This window comes from Caloenas nicobarica, chromosome 1 (assembly GCF_036013445.1).
Source record: "Caloenas nicobarica isolate bCalNic1 chromosome 1, bCalNic1.hap1, whole genome shotgun sequence".
Taxonomy (NCBI): Eukaryota; Metazoa; Chordata; class Aves; order Columbiformes; family Columbidae; genus Caloenas; species Caloenas nicobarica.
In genome coordinates, this window is record NC_088245.1 from 17,515,664 (window position 1) to 17,537,870 (window position 22,207).

The window sequence follows — 22,207 nt, forward strand, 5'->3', positions numbered from 1 at the left end:
GCCTTTCATGAGATTTTGATGTAATGGTGGGAAATTAGGGAAAACCTTTTAAACTTTATTTTGAATGTTTAAAAACACGTAGCCCTTACTGTTATAATTGTGAGTCTTTACTCTGATTATGGTGAAAATATTCCATTCAGACATAGATGAGGTTCTTTCATAGCCAGGTGTTTGTTCCTGCTTAATTCTGACAATTGAAATGAAAGTAAAAGGGATTTGCATTGTACAACCTGCAGTTTTTCATTTTTTGTGAACTGTGAGCTACATTCAGCTTCTCCACCTCCCTTAGTGCTTGATGACAAACTGAAATTCAGCCTTGTGTTCTGCCTTTCCAAATCCATGAAACATTTAGGAGGAATGCACTCCTGTCCCAGTAGCCTTCTCACTTTGAGTTGCTTGGCAGACATTAACTCTCCTTGGAGGCAGGAAACACTGAAGTGTCAGATGCTTGAAAGTGGCAAAGAATTCTCTGTGTTAATATGAACAGAAGGAGCCAAATTCAGTAATTGAATGGCAATCTGTAAACTATTTTGGATGACCAAGTCAATTCACTCACTTTGCAAGACTGCCTGATTTTTTGATTTTTTTTTTTTTTTAATTTTTCCCAAGCTCAACTTTGCATATGGAAGACATGATCCAAGAGCAGAACTGTAGCTCTTTAGATGCATTCCATGTGAAACTCTTTGCCAGATTAGGATCCTCTTTATTCTGTACATCATGGAGTTTATCAACAGCTTTCCTCCTCCTAAGCCAAAGATATTGAGGGAAGCTATAAAAAGAAAGGAAATATTTGCTTTTCTTATGTGCTAAAGAAACATGCATTGTAGGTAGATTTACTGGGTGGTGGTGGTGTGTTTTTGTTTGATTTGTGGTGGTTTGTGGTTTTTTTTGTTTTGTTTGGTGAGTGTGTGTGGTGTGTGTGGTTTGTTTGGTTTTTTTTAATACGGCAAGCTCTCTAGTACTAGCTCTTGTGAATAGCTGCATGAATTTTGTTTCTGGGTAATCTAGACATGTATCTATTAATCCTGATGATTTTAGTTGTGCGTTTCTTGTGCTATAGTTTTACTATGAAGGACCGATGTCAAATTGCATTTTTGAATGTAGATATTGCAATAGTGTTTTTTTTAAAGTCTGTTTATTTAGTATGTTTTGTAGGAGTCTTTTCTTAATAATATTGAGCTTTAATACTAAGTAAATTTTTGCCTTGCTTATTCATTTCAAATGCATTTTTTTTTTTCTTTGAAAAGGTATGTCAAGATGCAACATAGCTGATATTCTCCAAAAGTAAATAATTATTACTTGGCTGTTGGCTTAAAAATTGGTCAACAGACTGCAAAATTCTATCTTCTTCCTAAACAGGAGAAAGAAATACTTTCTGTTATTTTGAAATAAGTGGGAAAATTGTGTCCTTTAATTAACCGGTACTATGTTATTTCCTATTTTTTCTATTTTTGTATAGAGAGAGACCTTGGTTCTTCTTAGAAAGTTTGTTAGAGACTGTTTCAATAGCTTTAAGGTAAAAATAAAAACAGTTGATGGTGCACAGAAGTGAACGTTGCAGAAGAACTGTGAAAATCTGTAATACTATTTAAAATCTTCTGCTGGCATACGTTTACTTACTTTCCATTCCATACATACCATTACTTACTTTCCTAATTTACATTGGTAACTTCACTTATTGCAATTTTTTCTTAGTGGTTTTATTAGTCTTCCTTTTGCCTTAGTTTTCCTAATCATCTGTTCGCTTGCTTTCTCATACCTTCCAACACCCACCTCAATTACTTGTGCTTCTCCAGCTTTCTGTGTGAGTAGCGGACAAGGTGAACTTCCTGCTCTTTTCTACCAAAGGTCCTCAAAAGGGTCTTACCCTGTGTTTACAGCATTTGATTGGACTCTATTTTCTGTTTTCTGCATGCATTCTGAATAACTCTTCGTTCCATTGAGAAGATTAAGGGCAGTGTTTGCTTGAAAAAAAAATTTAATGAAGTGCCTAACAGAGCTATTATTCATTTTGGAAACCAGTTGCTGTGGTTGCCATAGTAATATCAAGCTCTGTATTAAAGTGATTTTCTATATGTACTGCCTGCATTGTAGCGTGCTGTTGGGGGAGCTGCAGTTCCATGAATCTGTGCTCTTGAAAGAATTTTCCAGCTTTATATAGTTAAATTATCCAAGGAATTTGTTATAGGAGCATAAAACACGTAAATCTAGTTTATCATATCTATCGTGGAGTTGTTCATGCAGGCCATCACTTCGTGTAGCCGTTTATAGTAATCTCAATGAAATAACAGCTGTATTAAAAATGAATAATGCATACAGAGAAGTTTTGAACTCCTTTAATATTTCTTGACTTATTTTTTATTTATTTGTAACTGATAGAATGATGAGCTTGTAGTTGCAAGAAAAATACTTGTAGACTCGGTTGTTTCCCCTCATGTGTTTTGGGTGTAATGGGTAATAGCTTATGGGGTTAGAAAGCTGGTAAGTTAATGGCATGTTTTCTTTGTAGAAAGCCCCATGAAATATTTATGGAATATGAAGAATCTTTAAACCTACTGCAGTAAAAGGATACTATACTAAGATTTCTTTTAGAAATAGCTTTAAACTTCTTCAGAGAGAAGAAATGTATAACAATGTATTGTAGTAAAATGGATAAACCAGATTTTTCCAAAATTAATTATTTTGAAGCATTTGCATACCACATTATCCCTTCGTAATATTATCCTAACCCAACAGTAAATGCAAAAATAAACACTGTCTGCTAAGCAGAAGTGACAGGTGGCTAGTGCTATCAAATGGAGAAATTTGTGATCTAAAAATCTATGGGAATTTATAAATATTTTGATACTTCTTGATCACAGAATTACGTAAAATAGTGAGACAACTGAAAGACAGAGTAGCAATTGGGGTTCAAAGTGTTACTTCAGAAAGTATCCTTTCAATCTGGGGCAGGGTTTATAGACAAGTTTTTACGAATACTGTACTTGGGTCTGGCTAATTTCAGCTCTGAATCAGTAGGTTAAATTTAATTCTGTGTTTGCATTTTCAGCAAGTGATCATGTCTGTGATAAGAATGTTTTACAACCGCTAATTTTCAAAATAATTGTTCCGGAATTTTAAGAAAAAGTTAATTATGTTGAAGCAAGGATATTTTTGAAGTACTGTCTTGATTGAAAATGTGTGTCTGATTTGTAGGTGGCATTAAAACTCCTTTGTAGAAATCCTGTGCTGGGGAGCATGTTTTCTAGCTCATAACTAGGACATTAATTCCTTGGGAAATCTACAAGGGAAAAGAGTTAGTATAATGACAATAAATTGAAATTATGCTTTGACTAGGGAAAATGTAACACTTCAACCAATGACAAATGGTTTAATGGTTAATTAGATATTAAATAGAGGACAAGTTTCAAATATAAGTGCAAATACATTTCCTTGGTATTCTCAAAGTCTTTAAGGATGGGTTTCTTCTCATGTCTTCATTTAAAGTGTTCCAAACTATGGGGTAGACATATATAGTCAAACAGGTTTTTACAAGACAGCGATTTATAAGTTTGAAATCTTCACACCTGTACTTCTGTACTGTTACATTCTATGGAGTAAAAATTAATGAACTTACTGTGTGGTTGTAGCCTATTTGTACCCTGCGCAGCAGAAATGTGCTAGCCTTAGATTTGTTCTTTAGTTACCCTTAATTTCATTCTTTCCTCTTTGGCTTTATTAAAAACAAAATCAAGAACACTGTGATAGCCAAGGACATGTCCACAGCATCACAGGTATAGAAATGCTGTGAATATTTAAAAAACAAAACAAAAAAACCCCAAAAAAGACAACAAACCAACCCAAAGCAAACAAGCTCCAAAACAAAACCAAAGATCTCCTGCCCCTGTAAAAAAGACCCCAGCACTTCAATAATACAAGTCTTTTCTTCAGAACTGTTGTCAAGAGGTATTGGCCAAGACAGTGTTGTGAATGAAAACAAGGGATAGCAAAGCTGTGAACTTCAGGTGAGCATTTATTTGGAAGAAAAACTAAAATTCAGCCTTTTTTGATGTAAAATATTAGCCATTCCTATTGCCGTGTAAGCATTTTATAGTAATCAATGTAGAGGAAATCAGTAGTTAACAAAAATTCTTCTGTTTTCCCAATCATAGTTGCATTTAGATAGGTGCTCTAGGAATGTTCCCCTCAAAGTAGTAATATCAAATAAATTGGATTTTGTATTCATCCTTTGCCTTAATTATTAACAATAATAGATGAGTCAAAAATGTTTCAGAAATTAACTATAACCTGCACCTAGACTCTTTATTTTGACCATTGGATACTTTTTCTTCAGTTGATGTTGTATATACAAGTTTTTAATGGATCTTTTATGTTCTACTGATCTTCCTTACTAAAGATGACCTGGAGTAAGAGTAAAGTGCTCTGCTGTTACTGATGAGAGAAAGGCCCTTGTAATAGTTTCACTTGTTGGAAATGGATCAGAGAGGCTTGTACATTGTGTGTTAACAGCAAGTAATAGACATTAGGCTTATACTGAATACTATAATATACAGTATATGGTTTCCCTTCTTTCGGATGTTATACTAAGCTTTATACTAAAATAAAGTGAAGAACTCAAACTGCAAGGGCAAGCACTAAGAGTCAAACAGCTGGGGTATTTTGTCATGCATACAGCTCCAGCTGCATCAGCTGCCTTTCAGTTTACCTGCTTCATCTTAGCAAGTTGTTTTTGGCATCTCTTGCCATTAGTTGGCATTCACCCTTTCGTTTTGTGAATGCATTGAAATAGTCACACATGTTGGGGGGGAAGACAAAAAACTTTCAGGAAAGGAAGGAAATGAAAACTTCTGCTGGTAGACAGGTTGAAGAGATGACAGATTCAGCATATAGGAAGCTGACAGAAGTTGGAAAAGTAGCACGGCTTTTTCCAGCCCCTCTCTGCCGTCTCTTTTTGAAGATGCAGCATCTGTGGATGTAGGTGAGAACTATCCAGTCTCTTTCAAGCTGTGAGATGGGTTCCAGCTTTGGAGCTTATGTGAGTTTCGGGAGCCATGTGAGGCTGGTGATGACTTTCAAGGCCAGATACTCGGGCATGTACAGATAAACATGAGGAATTCTTCCTCGGATGCCAGAAAGGGTTCTGTTTCAGATGTTGTATGAGCTGACATCTTGTCCTGATTTTTTTTTTTTATCATGGCAAGGCTGTTTATAAGAGCAGTATGTCATACCTGTTTTCTAACAATGTTTTGTCAAGTGTCTCATTTGCTTCTGTTTCTTGGAAAGATACTGTTTTTAGAGGTGCAATCTTAACAGTTTTTTCTTTACGTGACGTCTTTGTGGATTTATTTGCTCTTAAGTCAAGCTTCTGACCTCTATCAGGCATTTCATATGTTTTTGCAGCTCTTCTGTGTTCTCAACAAATTCATGTCTACCTGCTTGCTCCCTTGAGCATGCTGTGTGTTTCATATTGGCCCAATATGAACCTTTTTTAAAAAAAAGTCTTTTTATCATGTGTTATGTGGACAAAATTCAGCTTTAAATGGATTTTCTCTTACAAGGTACTGTAGAATATGAACATATGTAGCACTTCTGAAAGCAAAACCAGAAACAAAAGCCTTGAGAAAGTTCAGAAGGATCCTTTATGACTTGACAACAGAGGAGGTTATTAAATACAATAGGAGGTTATTAAATACAATCCAAAAGGTCAAGTTCTGTGTCAAATAAGGAGAGTAGAACAGAATGTAAATCCTGTTGGGCTAAATGCATAGAAGCACTTCTAAAAGACAGTTTGAGAAACAACTTGCAAAAGTATAAAAACTAGTGTTAAATGCTTATTATCAAATATACTGGGAGAAGGAGCATTGCCAAAGGTTCTGTAGGCCAATCAAGCAGACAATCCATGTGTAAAAAGAGCACCCAGAGATAAGACTCTGGCAGAAGAACATAATTCATTATTTAGTTTGTGTTCACCATTCAATAATGTAGGGAGGTATTCATGCCCAAATCCTACATTATGGAGAATTAGTCAAAGGATCCGTTTCAAATAAGTGTTATGTTGTAAAACAAAGATGTTTTGTCCTTGGTGTACATTTCCACTTCCATGTCTAGTGCCGAGATTCCCCCCCCGCTCCCAGAAAGAACAGCTCTTTGAAACCAGCCTCGTAAGGTATTATGTTATTGTTTGGAATTACAGGACAGCTGAAGCTATCCCTAATTAAAGGAAACTTATGTTGTAGAATAGTGTCAGGAATGAAAACCGATTTCTCTTGAAACTTGCTGAAATAAAACATTATTCCTCCTTTCTCTTTAATTTTCAAATGATGACTCCTTAGTTCAGTAAGTCCTACAAGTAGATTTTCATATTTAGCCTAGAAGTAGAGTTTTCATTTGAAATAGTGTTATAATTGAAGTTTTATTTGTCAAAATTGCCTGGTCCTGAATGTAGAAAGAAAGCTCAGCTGCATCACAGGATAGAAAGCTTTAGTGGAATAAGATATATTCCAATTTGATGGTTCCTATCTTTGGCCTTACATGAGTTACTTAAGAGTAAGTGGAAATCTTATCCTGTATGATTTGTCACCAATTTAATTGTATGCTCCGCATTTCTGATTCTGACAGTAAATTTGCATCTTTTCTTGTTTTATGCGTGGGTGTGTGTTTCTGTGTGTCTTTTTTTTGTTTACATGAATTGTTTTGTAGAGTTCACTGGGTTATAGAGTTGAGAATGAGCAGTCGATGTTACTTGAAAGTAAAGAAAGTAGTTTGAGTTGTAATTTATTTTCTGTTTTCTGCATATACTATGCTTATTACATAGATTTAAATGGTGTGTTTTTGTTTAACAGTAGCCAAACTTGAAGCTTTAGCAAAATGATTGTGTAAGGAAGTAATAAACTAATGCATAAGATGTTTCCTTTCAACTGGATGACCAGTGACACAAGTAGATCAGACCCAATAAACCAGACTTGTTCATAAATCCTGCAGAAGGACTAGTGGAGCAGTATGGTGCACACTTGCCTTTGGTGTTATTAATCCAACACTGGAGCTGGGGTGGAGGAGAAATACATATGTAATTTGTAGATAAGTTTAGTTAAGGCAGATATTCTCTCTTTTAAAAAAAATATTCATAAACTATACAAAATACCATTTTTCTGGTGGTGTTTGTATTATATGCTCACTTTGCCTTTACTTGTTCTGACAGATTCCTGCCTTTTGGGCTTTTAGAAGAATATAACCAGTGATATTCTTCTGATTTAGTGCTTGCTAGCTTGGGGATTTACTTGACATGGAATCATGGGTGGAATTGAAGCTTGTTGCAGATGTGTTGGGGCTGCAGGCAAAAATCTAAGCTGCTGACTGCCCTGCTGGGAGGCTGAGTGAGCTCCCCAGGGTGTGGAGAGCTACTGGAGAAGACGTGAGAAATCGCTGAACGTACCGAACAACAGCGTGAGGAGCTGACAGAAGTTATAGACAGCACTCGATGCGATGCTTGGATTTCATGAGTAGTGAAGGGAGAGTTGTGTGGGAAATGTCCAGGCAGTGCCTTTGCATGGAGGAGAGGACTGGGGCCACTTAAGTAGGTGCTGTGTTACAAGAACAGCAGCGCCTGGATAAACATTTTGGAAATACCAAATTTGGATATAGTTGTAATATTAGAATATAGTTCTAACACTAGAATTGTATCTTGTCTGCTTTTGTAGACTAGAAAATTCAAATTGCATGTAAATCAGATTAATGGATTCATCTTCTGCTTGCTTTGGGAAAATTGCTAAAGTTTCTATGACCTAAAAATGTAACATAGAAATTTATAACTTTGCCTTTTAGTTGCAGCAGTGTTCTTGATCTCGGACATGTATTATGAAGCTGTCTGTTTCTGTTCTTTGGAATGCAATTATTTTGTTTTAACTGGAATTCCTTGGATAAATGTCTAAGGCCAAATATCAAGATCTTTTAAAGATGATCATTTAATGCCAGGATAACATAATTTCTGTGTCCTTCATTCTGCTGCTCACCATCTCCTCTCTCCCCATCATGAAAAATTAGTTCCTCAAAGCTCCTCAAACCCTAACCCTCTCTCTAGAGAACCAATCTCCAAGAGGCAAAAAGCCCATTCTCAATAGTAATGTACTCACACTTTTGTTCTGTTTTGAAGTAGCAGACTGTTGTTAATCTTTTCTTGATGTAAAAAAAAAAAATTAATAAAAATCTTATTTCTTGGTTTTTACTTCATCATCTGCTCTTATTTGAAATTCCTTAGTGAAGCCTGTTCCTGTCCCGCTGTGTTTTGTACCCCAGCCTTGCGCTGTCATGGCACAGCTGTTTGCATGTGGTTTTTGTCACAGATATTCTTGTGTGTTTTTCAGAATCCATTAGTGCCTTTTTTCCAGGGTTCAGGACATCCCATAGCTCTTTGGCTTTATAACTGCTTTTTGTTTTCTGTCTTCGGTGTATCAGCACCCAGTCTCTGCTGTTGCACTTAATGCATCTCTGTGCCCAAGCCTGAGTTTTAATTGTGAGTGGACAGTCCTGGGTGCCATTTTCTATTTAGTGTCAATGAAATTCAGGAGTCAGTTATTTAATATTGGAGAATTTCAGTTGCTTATTACATCTCTTTCCTATTGAATCCTTCCTGTTTGCGGTGACAGCACACTCATGATGAAGTGTATTTGTTGTGCCAGCTTGACACGTAGTTCAATTGAAACTTCACCCTCATTCAGTGTTTTTAGTCTGCACAAGTTCTGTTTTCATTGCTTGAGACTTCACACTGGTCTCTAGTAGTACTGTATTTTTCTAATGGTACTGATCTTTTGGTCATCCTATATTCTTCCAGTGCTTATCAACTCCTTGAGATGACGAATAAGGGAGGAATTTATTGGGATATCACCAAAGTCTTTGGAGTTATGTGTATAAGCATGCTTTTGTGCTTCTTCCACCCATGCACCTTTAGTGTGCAGAAGTACTGTGAGCTTCTGAATGTTTTTTGGAAGCACATGGTTATGCTGCTGATACTTTGCTTAAACTCTAGTATATTACAACTGCTTTTCCAGACTTTTTATACTGTATACCATTCATATGTATCTCAAAAAGCGCTGGAAGAATAATATATTTCAGCAGTAAGTTGCCAAGTGAGAGAAAAAAAAATTCTGTAGCAATGAAGACAAAAAGGCACGGGATTCAACTCTGGATTTAGACATAAAAGATCATTGTTTCTCTAACTCATTTTTAATTAAGATCTGTGTAAGCATATTATACATTGGCTGAGTATCTCTTGAATGTTAATACAAGGCATGTATACTAAAAAATAGTTACCTTGTTGCACTCAGTAGGTATTGTCATATGTATACCTATGAATAGTAATTATCCAGTATTTTATTAATTTGGTAGAATTGCCATGTAATTCTGATTCCATTGGAGTTTATAAGAAGACATCATTGTTGTAGACATCTGTGTGCTGATTTGAATATATCTGTGTATATTGATTGATAGTTGTTTCCATAGTTCTCACAAAATACTTCTCTTTTAATAGAAGAATTACGGAAATTGAGTTGGTCTGGCATTCCCAAACGGGTTCGTCCAATTGCGTGGAAGCTTCTTTCAGTAAGTTGTATTTTTTTTTTTTCCTTTGTATTTAGTAGTAATAGTTATTTCAGGCATTGCAAATAATTTTGCTTGAGTTCTAATCCATCAGTTATACTTGAAAACATTGTCTTGTTGCTGAATTGTAATGAAAGTTCTTTTTTTTTTTTTTTTTTTCCTCAATTTCAAGATTAATTTGTCAAACTGAAAGGAGGAGAATGAGAAGTAGTAGTAAATCATGTCAGCTGTATATCTTTATTTTTCAGCCTGGCTTTCTATGAAAGAAAGGCTTATGTGATAACAGTGGCCTCTTTCAACTGATTTTGATGGAATGGTGGAGAGTTCAAAGACAAGTACGTTCTTACAGTTTTCTTGAAAATAGGCACACAGTAGAGGAAATGCAGCTGTTGGTGTCTTATGGAAGGCTTCATTCTGACTTCACGTTACAGTAACTACAAGAAGGGATTAAGACTGTACTGAGCAAAAGCTGTGATAGGATCTCTGGTTTTTTGACCATTTTTTTTTCCTATAACGGTTTAAGACGAACAAAAGCGAACCATTGTGGTGAGTTACCTTGTGGCATTGGCTCTCCTGATGTCAGACCTGTGAGTCACTTCAGGGAGACAAGCTCATTATAAAGCTAATCGCTTTTTTTGTAGTGTGAGTTTTTGGCTGCCTGAGCTTTCTGAACTTTGCCTGGTGGTCAGAGGATTTTGCAGCAGCAGTAGCGTGGGAGTAGGTTGACTGAGATATCATGGAACAGCACACGGAGATGTTTCAGTCGGGCATCAGAGACAGGCTTGCAGGAATATGGGATTTGCTGGGTTTGATGTTACAGAACTGGATTTTTAAAATCTTGGTGTTTACACTATACTTAAAAAGGTATGTCTGCAAAAATAAAATGTATTCCTCATAGGAATATTTTATGTCAATCTTTTCAACTATAATACTTGTGATGCAAATGGTGGTGCGTTTTAGCTGTTGTTTGTCTGCCTGTGGTTCGGAGAAGAACTTGTGAAGATGTTTGTATTAAAAAGAAGCAAAAATCTCATGCTGTCTGCTCTCCAGAGGCTATGAAAGACACTTTATCAGCAAATCTTCATGCATTTAAGAACTGTTTAAAATTCTGAGTTATACACACAACAGTTTAACACTATTGAATTTTTCAGAGAGTAGACTTAAATAGCTTTGCTTTTTATAGAATAATTCAGCAGGGAATGTGAAGTATTTACTTCAGATTGAGACTGATTTCCAGTGACTGAAAGAGTCTCTCTTGCTGATGGGTTCTACTAAATTTTCAGCTTAGTTACTTCTAATGCTAAATGCAGATGCAGCTTCTAAATGGTGGATATTCAAATATCTTACTGTAACTGAAATTACATGTGCAGTGTACAATTTATTTTAGTTCTGTTTCCAAAGTTGTCTCAGATTTTGGTAATGAAAAGAGCTTTTTTTTTTTTTTCCTCTTGAAGTTTAGGATGCCTGTTTTAAAACAATCAAAGTAAAAAAATTATGGCCAACTCAAAATTGACTTTGAAACACAGTAAGCGATAGCATAAGGATAGGTTAAGTTCTGAATCGGAGGACTAAAACTGAGGTTAAGAGAATTGGAATTATGCAAAAGTTAACTGTGGCCACTTCCGTACTTTCAAGTAAGAGCACGCACTTTCCATGAGCTTCAACTTCATTCCCTAAGTTGATTTTAGTTTAGTATTTCTGAGGTTCCCAGTCTAGAGAAATTCTTAACTGTAGAGCTTCCTTACTCTGTTATTTTAACCACTCCAGTTCAGGATCCATTCCATTTGAATTCTTATCTTTGCCTGTCTTGCCATACCTCTGCAGAGAACCCATCTTCAGGTTATTTTGCTTTTACTTTAATAATTAAGTGGATTTTTTTTCTTTTATTTTGGTAAGAGACTTTCGAAAGAGTGTGTGGCTTGCTTTTTTTCTTCTGTGACCAAATAGCAATATTTTGAAAGTTTCTAGCTTTTGTGTAATTCTTACCATGATTTTGTATCCACAAGTGGTCCACAATGTGTTTTGGAAACCCAAAGACAGGTCATTTAGTAATCAATAGTTTTCTATACTGTAAGGCAGCAGCTTGTTTCATCTTCTTTCTGAAGTGGGGAAGAAAAAGTGCTTTCAGTATTTGTGGTCATAAACTCTGAGGCTTTTTTCTAATGGTAATTAATTTTTAAGGCACATTAGTTGTTTAAACATGTTACCTACTGCTAATGTACATCCCAGGCAAGAGAGGGTAATGTTTGTGCTGTAAGGTCCACTGGGAGCTATTGGGGAAATAAGTGTATAAAAGCAAAACTATTTTGGTTAAACATTAGTTGCAAAACCAAAAAAGGCGAGAAACCCGAAAAAACCAAAGCATAGTTTAGAGCTGAATTGGCACTGGATGTTTTGGAATTGTTCAGCAGTCTTACTTAAAAAGCCCAAACTGTGACTTATTTGGGGAACTGAGTACAATTAATAGTATCTGATGCAGAAGGTGATTGTCTTGTTTGTAAAATCAGCAGTGAAGCTGGAATTTTTAAAATATGATTTAAAAAATTGAACAGTTGAGATTTATTACATAGTCAGAAGGTTAATAATGTTAACGTGTTTGCATACAGCTGGCAACTGAACCCCATGCAGCTGCTCGCTCACCCCCCAAGTGAGATGGGGAAGAGAATCAGAAGGGTTAAAGTGAGAAAACTTGTGGGTGAGGTAAAGACAGTTTAATAAGTAAAGCAAAAACTGTGAATAGGCAAAGGAAAATAAGGAATTAATTCACTCCTTCCCACAGAGAGGCAGGTGCTCAGCCATCCCCAGGACAGCAGAGCTCTATCACATGTAACAGTTACTTGGGAAGACAAAGGCTACCACTCAAATGTCCCCCCCTTCCTCCTTCTTCCCCCAGCTTTACATACTGATCATGACATCATATGGTGTGGAATATCCCTTTGGTCACTAGGGTCAGCTGTCCCAGCTGTGTCCCCTCCCAGCTCCTTGTGCACCCCCAGCCCATCTGCAGGTGGATGGTGTGAGGAGCAGAAAAGGCCTTGACCCTGTGTGAGCACTGCTCAGCCGTAACTAAAACATCCCTGTGTTGCCAACATGGGTCTCATACCAAATCTAAACCGCAGCACTATACCAGCTACTGTGAAGAAAATTAACTTTATCCCAGCCAAAACCACGAGAGTATGTCTACTGGTAACAGTACATTAAAAAATTATGTGATTTATTTTTAAAATATAGCAAAAACATTAGGTATACTTTACCTAAACTGTGAGCAGAACTGTTCTGGTTCACTTCTCTTTTGAATAACAGAACTAAAGATATGATTGCAAAAGCCTTTGGAGGAAATTAATGAGTAAATGGATTAAAGTCTCCACCAATTTATTCCCTGATGATATGTTCAAACCTTTCCAACTTTTCAAAAGAACCTAATTTATAAAGTGAACAGGAAACAAGACATGTCCAACTGAAAGATTACTTCAGTTGTTGAAACTGAATAATGGCAAAAAGACTTGCTGAGAAAATATTGGTATCCTTTGAACAATCACATTTGATCTCACAAATGAATTCTTTTCTAATGGAACTAAGATATCCTACAGGAAAAAAAAAAGACAAAAACCTCACAACTGTTGAGAATAAACGTGAGGCAGAATTCAATATTAAACTTAATACAAAACTGTAGGACAGGATATTAAATGTCAGACTGAGTCTTGAGGCAAAAGTTAAGCTGGTGCAATTTAAAGTAGCTGGAACCAGATGCAAGTCAGTACATCGTAAAAGAGACAGTTTTGCCAAAGCAAATATGTGTTAAGGTATTTGGAATGCAATATGGTTTGTACTTATTCTGTTGTCATCCTAAACTAAGAAATTAACATATATGGGAATAACATTTTAAGTTGTTCTTGTATAGAGAGATTTTCAAAAATATCTTGATGTTTTAGTATGGCGTGTATTTCTTATTTTACCCTAAAAATTAAATAAGACAGAAGTTACAGAAATGGGATATGGTGTGGGATTGTTGCAGGAGAATAGTGAAACCTGTATACTTAGTGTGTTTACTTTTATTGCGTAATTAGCAATTTTATCATATTAGGTTTACCCCTTCCATTTTTGCCTGTAGTGCTTAGGAGTGAATAAGAAAGCTGTTTTTGTAGTTAAATGCACAGAATTTGCATTAGTTACTTGGGGTGGCTGTGGCTCATTGTGTAAGTGCAAAAAATATGCTGCACTTCTAGTACAGGATTTTTTGATGTTATAAGGATTTTTTTTTTTAAGGAAACTTAAATCTGACATAAATTTCATTTCTCTGTTTTACTAATTAACAGCTATCACGATACTAATGGTATTGTGGAAGGAGAGCTTTTGTAATATTGCCAAGAAATATTTTAATTTGACTTGGCTAGTGAATGATACAATAAGTAGATTTTTCTTATACTGTCTTGGATATCCAGATTTCTTTCAAAGCCATCTATCTTTAGAATAATTCTTATACAAAGTATTTTTTCAGGACTGCCATGTATGTAAAATATGAACTAGCTTTTTTTGCGGTGTTATGGGATATTGCTGTAAATTATTTGAAATCAAGCTGCTTACAAAAATACATTAATTATTTCTGAATGTTCAGGAAACTTTTTGGTAGCCAGATACTTGAATAATGATGTTTCTAGTAAGTGTACCTTATATATAAACTGAACATTTAATAAAAATCTTTATTTCTTTCCGTTAAAATGCTGCAATAGTATAACCTGAGCTTTTTTTTTTTTAAATGGAAAGTAGACTGAGATGCCATAAGTAGGGATCAAACTGGACAGAAGAAGGAAATGAGAATGAAATTTTTTTTTTTGGGGGGGAGAGGGGTTTTCAGATATATGAATGAGTTCAATGAAGAGCCATTCAGATACCCTGTGTACTTAATACAACAGTGTACAATCCTGCATATCTGACACAGGACTTCCTTAGTGTGTCCATACCATATGGAAAATGAGATAATATTCATAAATAGCTTTTGGGAAACATCTAAAGAAATGTTTAGTTAGTGTTCTTATATCTAAGATCACAGTCACTGCTGGTGTTGAGTCTTTTTCTGTGATGAAACTTTTAATAACCTGTTGATGAAATGAAAGCTTGAAATTATTTTTTCTCATCGGTAACAGCGAAATAAAGTAGCTAGAATATTTTTTAAAGCTTTTGAATTAACACTCCATTGTATTACAAGTTTAACCATAATTTAAACATATTTGCTAAAGTATATCATTCCTAATTGAAGGCAACTGAGATAATATGCATTTGGTTTAAAAACTTAATAAAATGGCTCCAATAATGGCCACGTAGGAATGCAGAAATTAATGAACTCATATAGAATTACATTTATCTGAACTTATTTGAGCTTTTCTCTCAGAAGGAAAACATCATCATAGAATTCTTTATGAGAAATAGCTTTTTAAAGGTGGAAAAACCTCAAACTTTTTCTTAAAAAGCTGATTTTAGTAAAGTGTTTATATCTAAGCTTTTGTATCCGTTGGAATGATTAGAAAACTGATTTACTAAAAGATTATTCAGATTCACGTAGGACTGCATGGCACTACATCAGTTTATTAGATTTTCTGTCACATATAATCAAATGCCAGCAGTGCTTTTTGTAAAGCAAAGAGTAAAATCCTTTTCATTTCATTGGTGGTGTTTTTTTTTTTCCAGGGCTATCTTCCTGCAAATTTGGACCGAAGAGAAAGCACTTTAAAAAGAAAACGCAAAGAGTATTTTGCATTTGTTGAGCAATACTATGACTCCAGAAATGATGAAAATCACCAAGACACCTATAGACAGGTAGAACACCTATTGAAGTGACTTTTACCTACAGGACATCTGCTAAAGAACTTGAATATATTATTTTTGAAGTTTGCTATGGTTTTTCTCTATTTCCTTAATCTTCTTTGCTAGATAGCTCTCCAGTCAATTTTTTTTCCACATTCCAGAAGTGAAAATATGAAATGTTTTGGTCTGAAATGCAAAATTAGTGGGTGTTTTTTTTAATATTGGCTTTAGTCATGCCATGTGATGCTGCCATTTGGTGTTGCCATGGTTTTCCGTTTAAGAATAGCAGGGTTTTCAAGTCTTTCGTCTCCTGCTCAGACCCTCCTTCAAAGGAGTGAGGATGGTACAGGGTAAGTATAGCAGTGACTGTTTCTTACAGCCTCCATACTTCTGCTGAAGAAGTCAAAACTGTGTCTGGTGTGCAGTAAACATAGGCACGTCAAACTTTCTTGCCCACTCAGATAAGCAGATAACTTTTCTTCAAGTTTTGTATTAAAATGAATAGTTTGTATCACCATGTATAGACTAAGCAATCCTACTTTAGCCTTCCTTAGGGCAGAAGCAGGTGAGATCTTTCTTTCACCCTCAAGCATGGTCTTTAGTAGCAGGAAGTATACAGGATAGTGTCAACTGAATGACTTTACAGAAGCAGTATTATATATTTACTCATAATTATGCTGAGGTAATGAGTATTGCTAATACGACTATAATTTGCAAACAATCAAAATGTTATTTAAGGATCCTAAATTGTGAAAACAAAGTGTATCTTGTTTTTATTTTACCTTATTGATAGATTAACAGTGTCTTAAAGATTTGGCTGTATGTTTTGAAATACAGTGAATCCATGTTATTCTAAAAATAGCGATACAATGGGATTGTAACTAATACTGTGAAACTGTAGTATAGTTTTAACTGTTGTGTTGTTTAAAAAGTACTGTTGGTTCCTCTTACAGTATTCTTTTTGTCTAATTAGATCCACATAGATATCCCACGCATGAGTCCTGAAGTTTTAAGACTGCAGCCCAAAGTAACAGAGGTAAGAATGTCTAAAGAATTTTTTTTTAATAGAAATTTTTTAATGAATCTGATATCATGGCATTAGCTATTAATTAGTTTGACAACACTTGCTATTTTGACTTCAGAACTAGCTTTTAAAAGTCAAAAAAACAAGGATATGTAGGTATAGACTAAGAATGGGCTACCGTTCAGCTCAGGGCCTGCAGCTAAACAGGAGACAACTGCTTTGTTTTGCTTCTCCTGCCCTAGGGAGAAGGAAGGGAAAAGGAGGAAAGACTCATGGGTTGAAATGGAAACAGTTTTAATAGAACAATAATAGAGGAGTGAATAATAGTGTAACTATAATAAAATACACAAAGCTATATAAATGTTTGGAGCAATACTTGGCTCCTGGAATGTGCGCTCCCAGCAATGAGCACTAGAAGGTGGCTGCTGCGAGCACAGCGAGTCCAGTGAAACACAAAGATCCCAGCAGTTGTAGGAAAGTCATGGGAGTCAGGCACTGGGAGCAAGAGCAGGAGCTGGACCCCTCACAGACAGCAGCCATCGAAGAAGGGCCATCCACAGCAACTTCCCGCTTATATATGGAGCATAACGTTCATGGTATGGAATATGTTGTTGATTAACCTGGATGTCAGTCTTGGCGCTGTCCTGTTACCTCACACATGTAGCTGGACAGTTGAGGAAGCCCTTTGTCCCCTTGGCAACAGCCAAGATATCAGCGAGTTCTTGCATTCTTTTCATCCTAAATCCCAAACACTGGAAAACTACTGGAAGAAAACGTTAACTATCTCCCAGGGTGCGCTCTCATTCTCATAATAAATCCAAACTGAAAGACCGTGCTAGCTGCTAAGAAAAGATACTAACTGCATGGAAAGGTACCCAGTACAGTGTAAATTTGAGTGGTAAAAGGAAAGGCATCTCCTTCATCTCCTGCATTGAATCTGTCATTTTTTTCCTTTGGTTCTTAAGGTTGTGGTTTTTTTCATTTTTGCTTTTTATTTATGTTGTTAATAATATGTTTTTTGAAGTAATCTAAGCATCGTTCCCATGGTTCTATGTGTTTTTCAAAATCATTCACGGTCTGGAAGTTCTTATCAGAGTCTTCCACTTGGGAAATTCTTTCTGTTTATTTGTAGCTTGTGTTCCTTACTTGATTTTGCTTCTTTGTAAGTCTTATATGTTGAGTACACTATTTAAATTCTTTTACCACCATAGCAGGTACACGTCAATTAATGAGAAATATGTTAATCAAGTTGGTGTATTTTGTTGGGTAATTGAATCTCACAGGGACTTTTCTTTGTAAAGTATATAAGTTGTAAATAGGACAGATGGTGTGAATAATCTTTCAATTATGTCTTTTAATCCTTCGATTTATTCTCCTTTCTAACGGTTCTAGTTAGATCTTCAAATATACTTCCATGTAGGTTCTGTTGGTATCGTTTTAAAGCCACATAGAACATCTTCTGATAGTTCATTAGATGGTATGAAAGTTAAATTCACTTAAAAATCTTTCATTTGTTTTTCTACTTTTGCAATTATTTTTTTAATGTAAATGCTTCTCCACATGTGCTGGAAAAGTCAGTTTGGAGAAATAGCTTAGTACAGTTTTTTGAAAGAAAATAGTATAAGAATACTGTTTTCCATCTGCTTTCTGCACATGGGTGATTTACTTGGGCTTTTCTAGGTATGAATCGAAGAGTAAAGTAAGAAAAAGAAAAGGACGAGAAGGGAAAAAATAGCAGCATGAAATAAACTATTAAAGAAATGAATGAGATGTGTCAGCATTTGTAGCTAGAAATGAGCCAGTAAATGAAATTAGAGATAAGTATTAATGAAAAAATGGCTACAGAAAGAACACTCATATACCTGTAAGAGGAAAGAAATACTTGAACTTGTATCAGCAATAGTCAAATAATTTGAGGATTCAACATGAAGTGGTGACTTTTTGGGGATGGGTGTTTTTTTTTACTTGCATTGCATGATTAAACTGTTCTTAAAGTTTCAATGACGATCATCTGTTCTCAAATGAACATGACTATGGTTCAGGTGTTGTCGTGGTTTCAGCTGGGATATGGTTAATTTTCTTCCTACTAGTTGGTATAGTGCTGTACAATGATTGCGTTTTTGTAGTTCTTCATTTGGGTGAATATACCACCAAATGATGTTTTTTCCTCCCGTGTTTTAATGAAGGAGAAATTAGAAGCTGTTTAACTTCTAATGGTGTAAGAGTCTATGTATGTTCTTGTTTTTAAAGGAAGATTGAAAAGTACAAAGCATTTATTTAAGATTGACTGCTAGGTGGTGTATTTACTTCAAAATTAGCTGAACAATTGTAAAAACAACTTTAAAATAGAAATTCCAAGTAAACATCTTCTGTAGAACATGCTGAATGTCCTTTCTTTTAACCAAATCATTTGGATGAGATGTCAAGTAACTTAATACAAATCATACTAAGACAGACAAGCTTTGGAGAATATTTTGAAGTAAAGTGTTGTTTAGTAAAATAATGAGATTGTCAGAAATAGAAATAGTAGGGTATTGGACTGGTTGTGTCTTTTATTGTGTTATGCATGAGACAAGATACATTTGTATGACTGCTTTTAAGAGATGGTTAATATGTTTCTTTAGGCTAAATGCAAACTTGATAATAGTTTGTAGGAACATAACTTTGTATTAACCACAGATAATACAGTTAGAAATGCTAGAGTAAACTCGTATTGATGAAGAAGATATGGTCAAGGTTTTCCAACATTTGAAATGCGTTGTTTTTGTTAAATACTTAGTGTATAGGGGAAACAGTCCTATAATAAGACATTGAAAATAATTCAAGTTACAGGATAGTTACAGGCCCTTTTTGGTTGAGTGATTAACTTAGAGCTAAAGAGTTTATTTGGGAATTTGGGGAGTATATTTATGTGAAAAAGATATTAATGCAGTATTTTTAACAAGCAGTCACAGTTAAAAGATTTTTTTTTTTTAATAGCTGAATTATAATTAATCTGAAAATAGGTTGATTTAATGAAAATGCTGACAGTCAACAATCCCGGAATAAAGCACTTCTCTTATTATTCCTTGGGAATAATTAAAATGAAAAGGAAATATTGCGTCTAGGTAACATGTTGCTTGGTAAAATCCGGTATGTCTGTAGAACTTCCGTAGCAAATATTATTCAATGAAGTTTGAATCTGGCATGCAGTTTCAGTGAGTTTTGTGGGGTCATTAAACATGTGAAATTATTTAGGTATTTTTCCCTTTTAGTTATCTTTTGGCAGATAATGACATTGCTCAGGTACCATATTCATGTAATGTGATTTACTGAGATCTCATTTGGAAATATTTTTTTATTATGTCAGCATTGTTTTCTTTTCTAGTTATTTGTTAAACTTGTCCAAAGGTATGTTTTTGTGATGCTTCATTAGAGAAGTGCATTTAAACATTGCCTTAAAATATACGTTAAATCCCCTCTTTTTAGAACCTGTGATTGCTCTTGCAAGTAACATAGAATTACTCCTGAAATTAATTTAGTCCGTTGCATACAGCCCAGTATCCCTGCTTGCCAGTCATACTTATGTCTCTTTGGTTTGAATGTTTAGTAAATTGGGGCATATAACAATCGCAATTGAGCCACATAAAGCAGATGGACACACTTCTCATCAGGGTGATCAAGGCATTGTACAGCTAGATTGCTGCTGCTTCTTGTTTAAAAACCAAACAAACAGAAACAACAACAAAAACCCCCACAAAACCAAAAAACAACCAAAAAAACCCCACAAAACCCCAATGTGACAACCCAGCTCCCTCCAGCCCTTCCCCCAAATATCCATACTCTATCCCACCCATCTTTCCTACTCCAACCCCTTTTTTCTTCCCAAGTGAGTAGTAAGGAAACAGAAAGAAAAATGATATAAAGGTTGAAGTGGTGACACGTGACAGCTGATTAACACACACACAAAAGAGTAAAACAAATGCGTATTTTAATAATCTGTTAATTGAGAATGCGTGGTCTTGAGGTACAGAAGAATAAGAATGTGAGTGGGTAGCAGCAGTAGGTGGAATATGGGGAAATCTGGGAAGATCCATCAGTATCCTGAACTTGACAGAGTTGCAGGATCTTCATGTGTTAGATGTTTGTAGAGCCCCACTGCTCTCCTGATGAGCTAGGTGGGCTTCTGGGAGGGTGGGCTGCCATGTCTTTGCCTTTGCTCTCTGTTGATCTAAGAGAGCCAAACCCAACTTGCTTGATGTCATCTTAGAAAGACGAGTGCAAATGGCAAGGGAGGGTCGTAACATCTGACTTCTCCCTTGTTTCTTCCTCTGCCTGTCTGAGTGTTTGGAGCCCTACCCTAGCATGGCCTCATCCTTATCCTCACAGGGATCCCTTCTCTTCCCAGGGCTCAATGCAGATGGGTCCTTGCGTTGTTCCTAGAGCTGGCCCCTTTTAGGCAGGGGGAAGATGTTGCTGGGCCCAGATGAGCAACGGTCACCTTCCCTTTCTTGAGGTGAGATGGCTTTAAGAGCTATGAAGGAAAGGGAGTCAGCGTATGAGTCACAGACAGCTTTCAAAAGGTGGCATAGTGCGCAGGACTATTATTGTGGATATTAAGATGTTTTTTGTACATATTAATTTTTGATGCTGCAGAGATTTAGAATGATACAGCTAATAGCAGAATGTTACTTAGAATGAGGTGAAGAGATTGGAGGTGACAGAGTTGAAAAAAATAGCCAATCAGAAGATCAGCAACATGATACGTGGATAAAGCTCTCAAGGTCTTCTGATTTCAGTTTCCACATGTCAGTGTTCCAGGCTTTTTGTTCTTCTTGGTGGTATCTGAGTCTGTTCCCAAAGGGTTTTTCATTAGAGTTGATAAAGCTGTTTTAATTTCTTATCTGAACTTGGAATTTGATTTTTGTAATAAAATGCTTCATTTTAGATAAAGGTGTTTTGAACCTGATGCGTGGACATAGCTCATTGTATGTTCCTTTTAAAAATCAATTTAAAGTGTTTATTTTTTTGAGAGTGTTATAGAGTTGAGGAGGGAGGAAGAAAAGTTGGAGTGAAGACTTAAAGAACTGGGAATAAATAAATAGTGGCCCTCAAAGAGGAGGAAAGAGGAGCTGGAGTCAAGTTCATCTTAAAGACTAATGACTGTAAATGTAGGTTTAATAAATTTTGATTAGATGATGTGGAGTAGTCTGTAACTTATTAACAATTTCTACTTTATTTTTAACTGAGTTTTGTTGAAATGGATAGTACATGGCTGTGTATTTCCCATCTAAGCTTGCATTATATGGGAGAAGTAATTTCAAGAGAACAACACGATTTAAAAATAGTTTATAAGTTTTTCCCCACTCTTTTTTTTTTTTTTCCTCCCTACTTAGAGGAACAAAAAACAAATTCTCAAAAGCTTTCATGATTAAAGCTTTGGGGGTTTTGAAGTTCCTCTGAGGTGGCTAAATCACAAGAAATTGAGAATCTACATTTAAGCTAATGGATTCTTCTCTTTATATGAATATAGTTCTTACTGTTAGCATGAATGAAATTTGAATTCAAAGGAGAATAATTGATTGGTAATGACATCTCATGAAATTTAGTGGTTCAAAGTAGAAAAGTAATTCCAGTTTCTGTTGCTGGTTTGAAAATCAAGAAGGAAACCTTTTGGGAAAGTGACCTTTTTAATGAGTCCTATTTGAACACAGTGATGAATGCTCTATAGAAACTTAAATCAGTCTGCCTTTCAGGTATTCAGTGCTCATTTTTTTTCAATTCAGAACAGTAAACGAAATTTTATGAAAA

General features: G+C 35.5%; 1 protein-coding gene across 3 annotated transcripts in view; it reads left to right on the forward strand.

Annotated features, from left to right (window-relative positions):
- TBC1D22A (TBC1 domain family member 22A) overlaps nt 1-22,207 on the forward strand; it is a 164,505-nt gene that overhangs the window by 14,389 nt on the left and 127,909 nt on the right. For 2 of the 3 annotated variants that reach the window (XM_065657979.1, XM_065657988.1), the window contains exons 5-7: nt 9,524-9,594; nt 15,277-15,405; nt 16,367-16,429. In XM_065657979.1, the coding sequence (XP_065514051.1) occupies nt 9,524-9,594; nt 15,277-15,405; nt 16,367-16,429 (263 nt within the window). The remainder of the gene's footprint in view (nt 1-9,523; nt 9,595-15,276; nt 15,406-16,366; nt 16,430-22,207) is intronic. The other variant, XM_065657994.1, reaches the window with a different exon arrangement.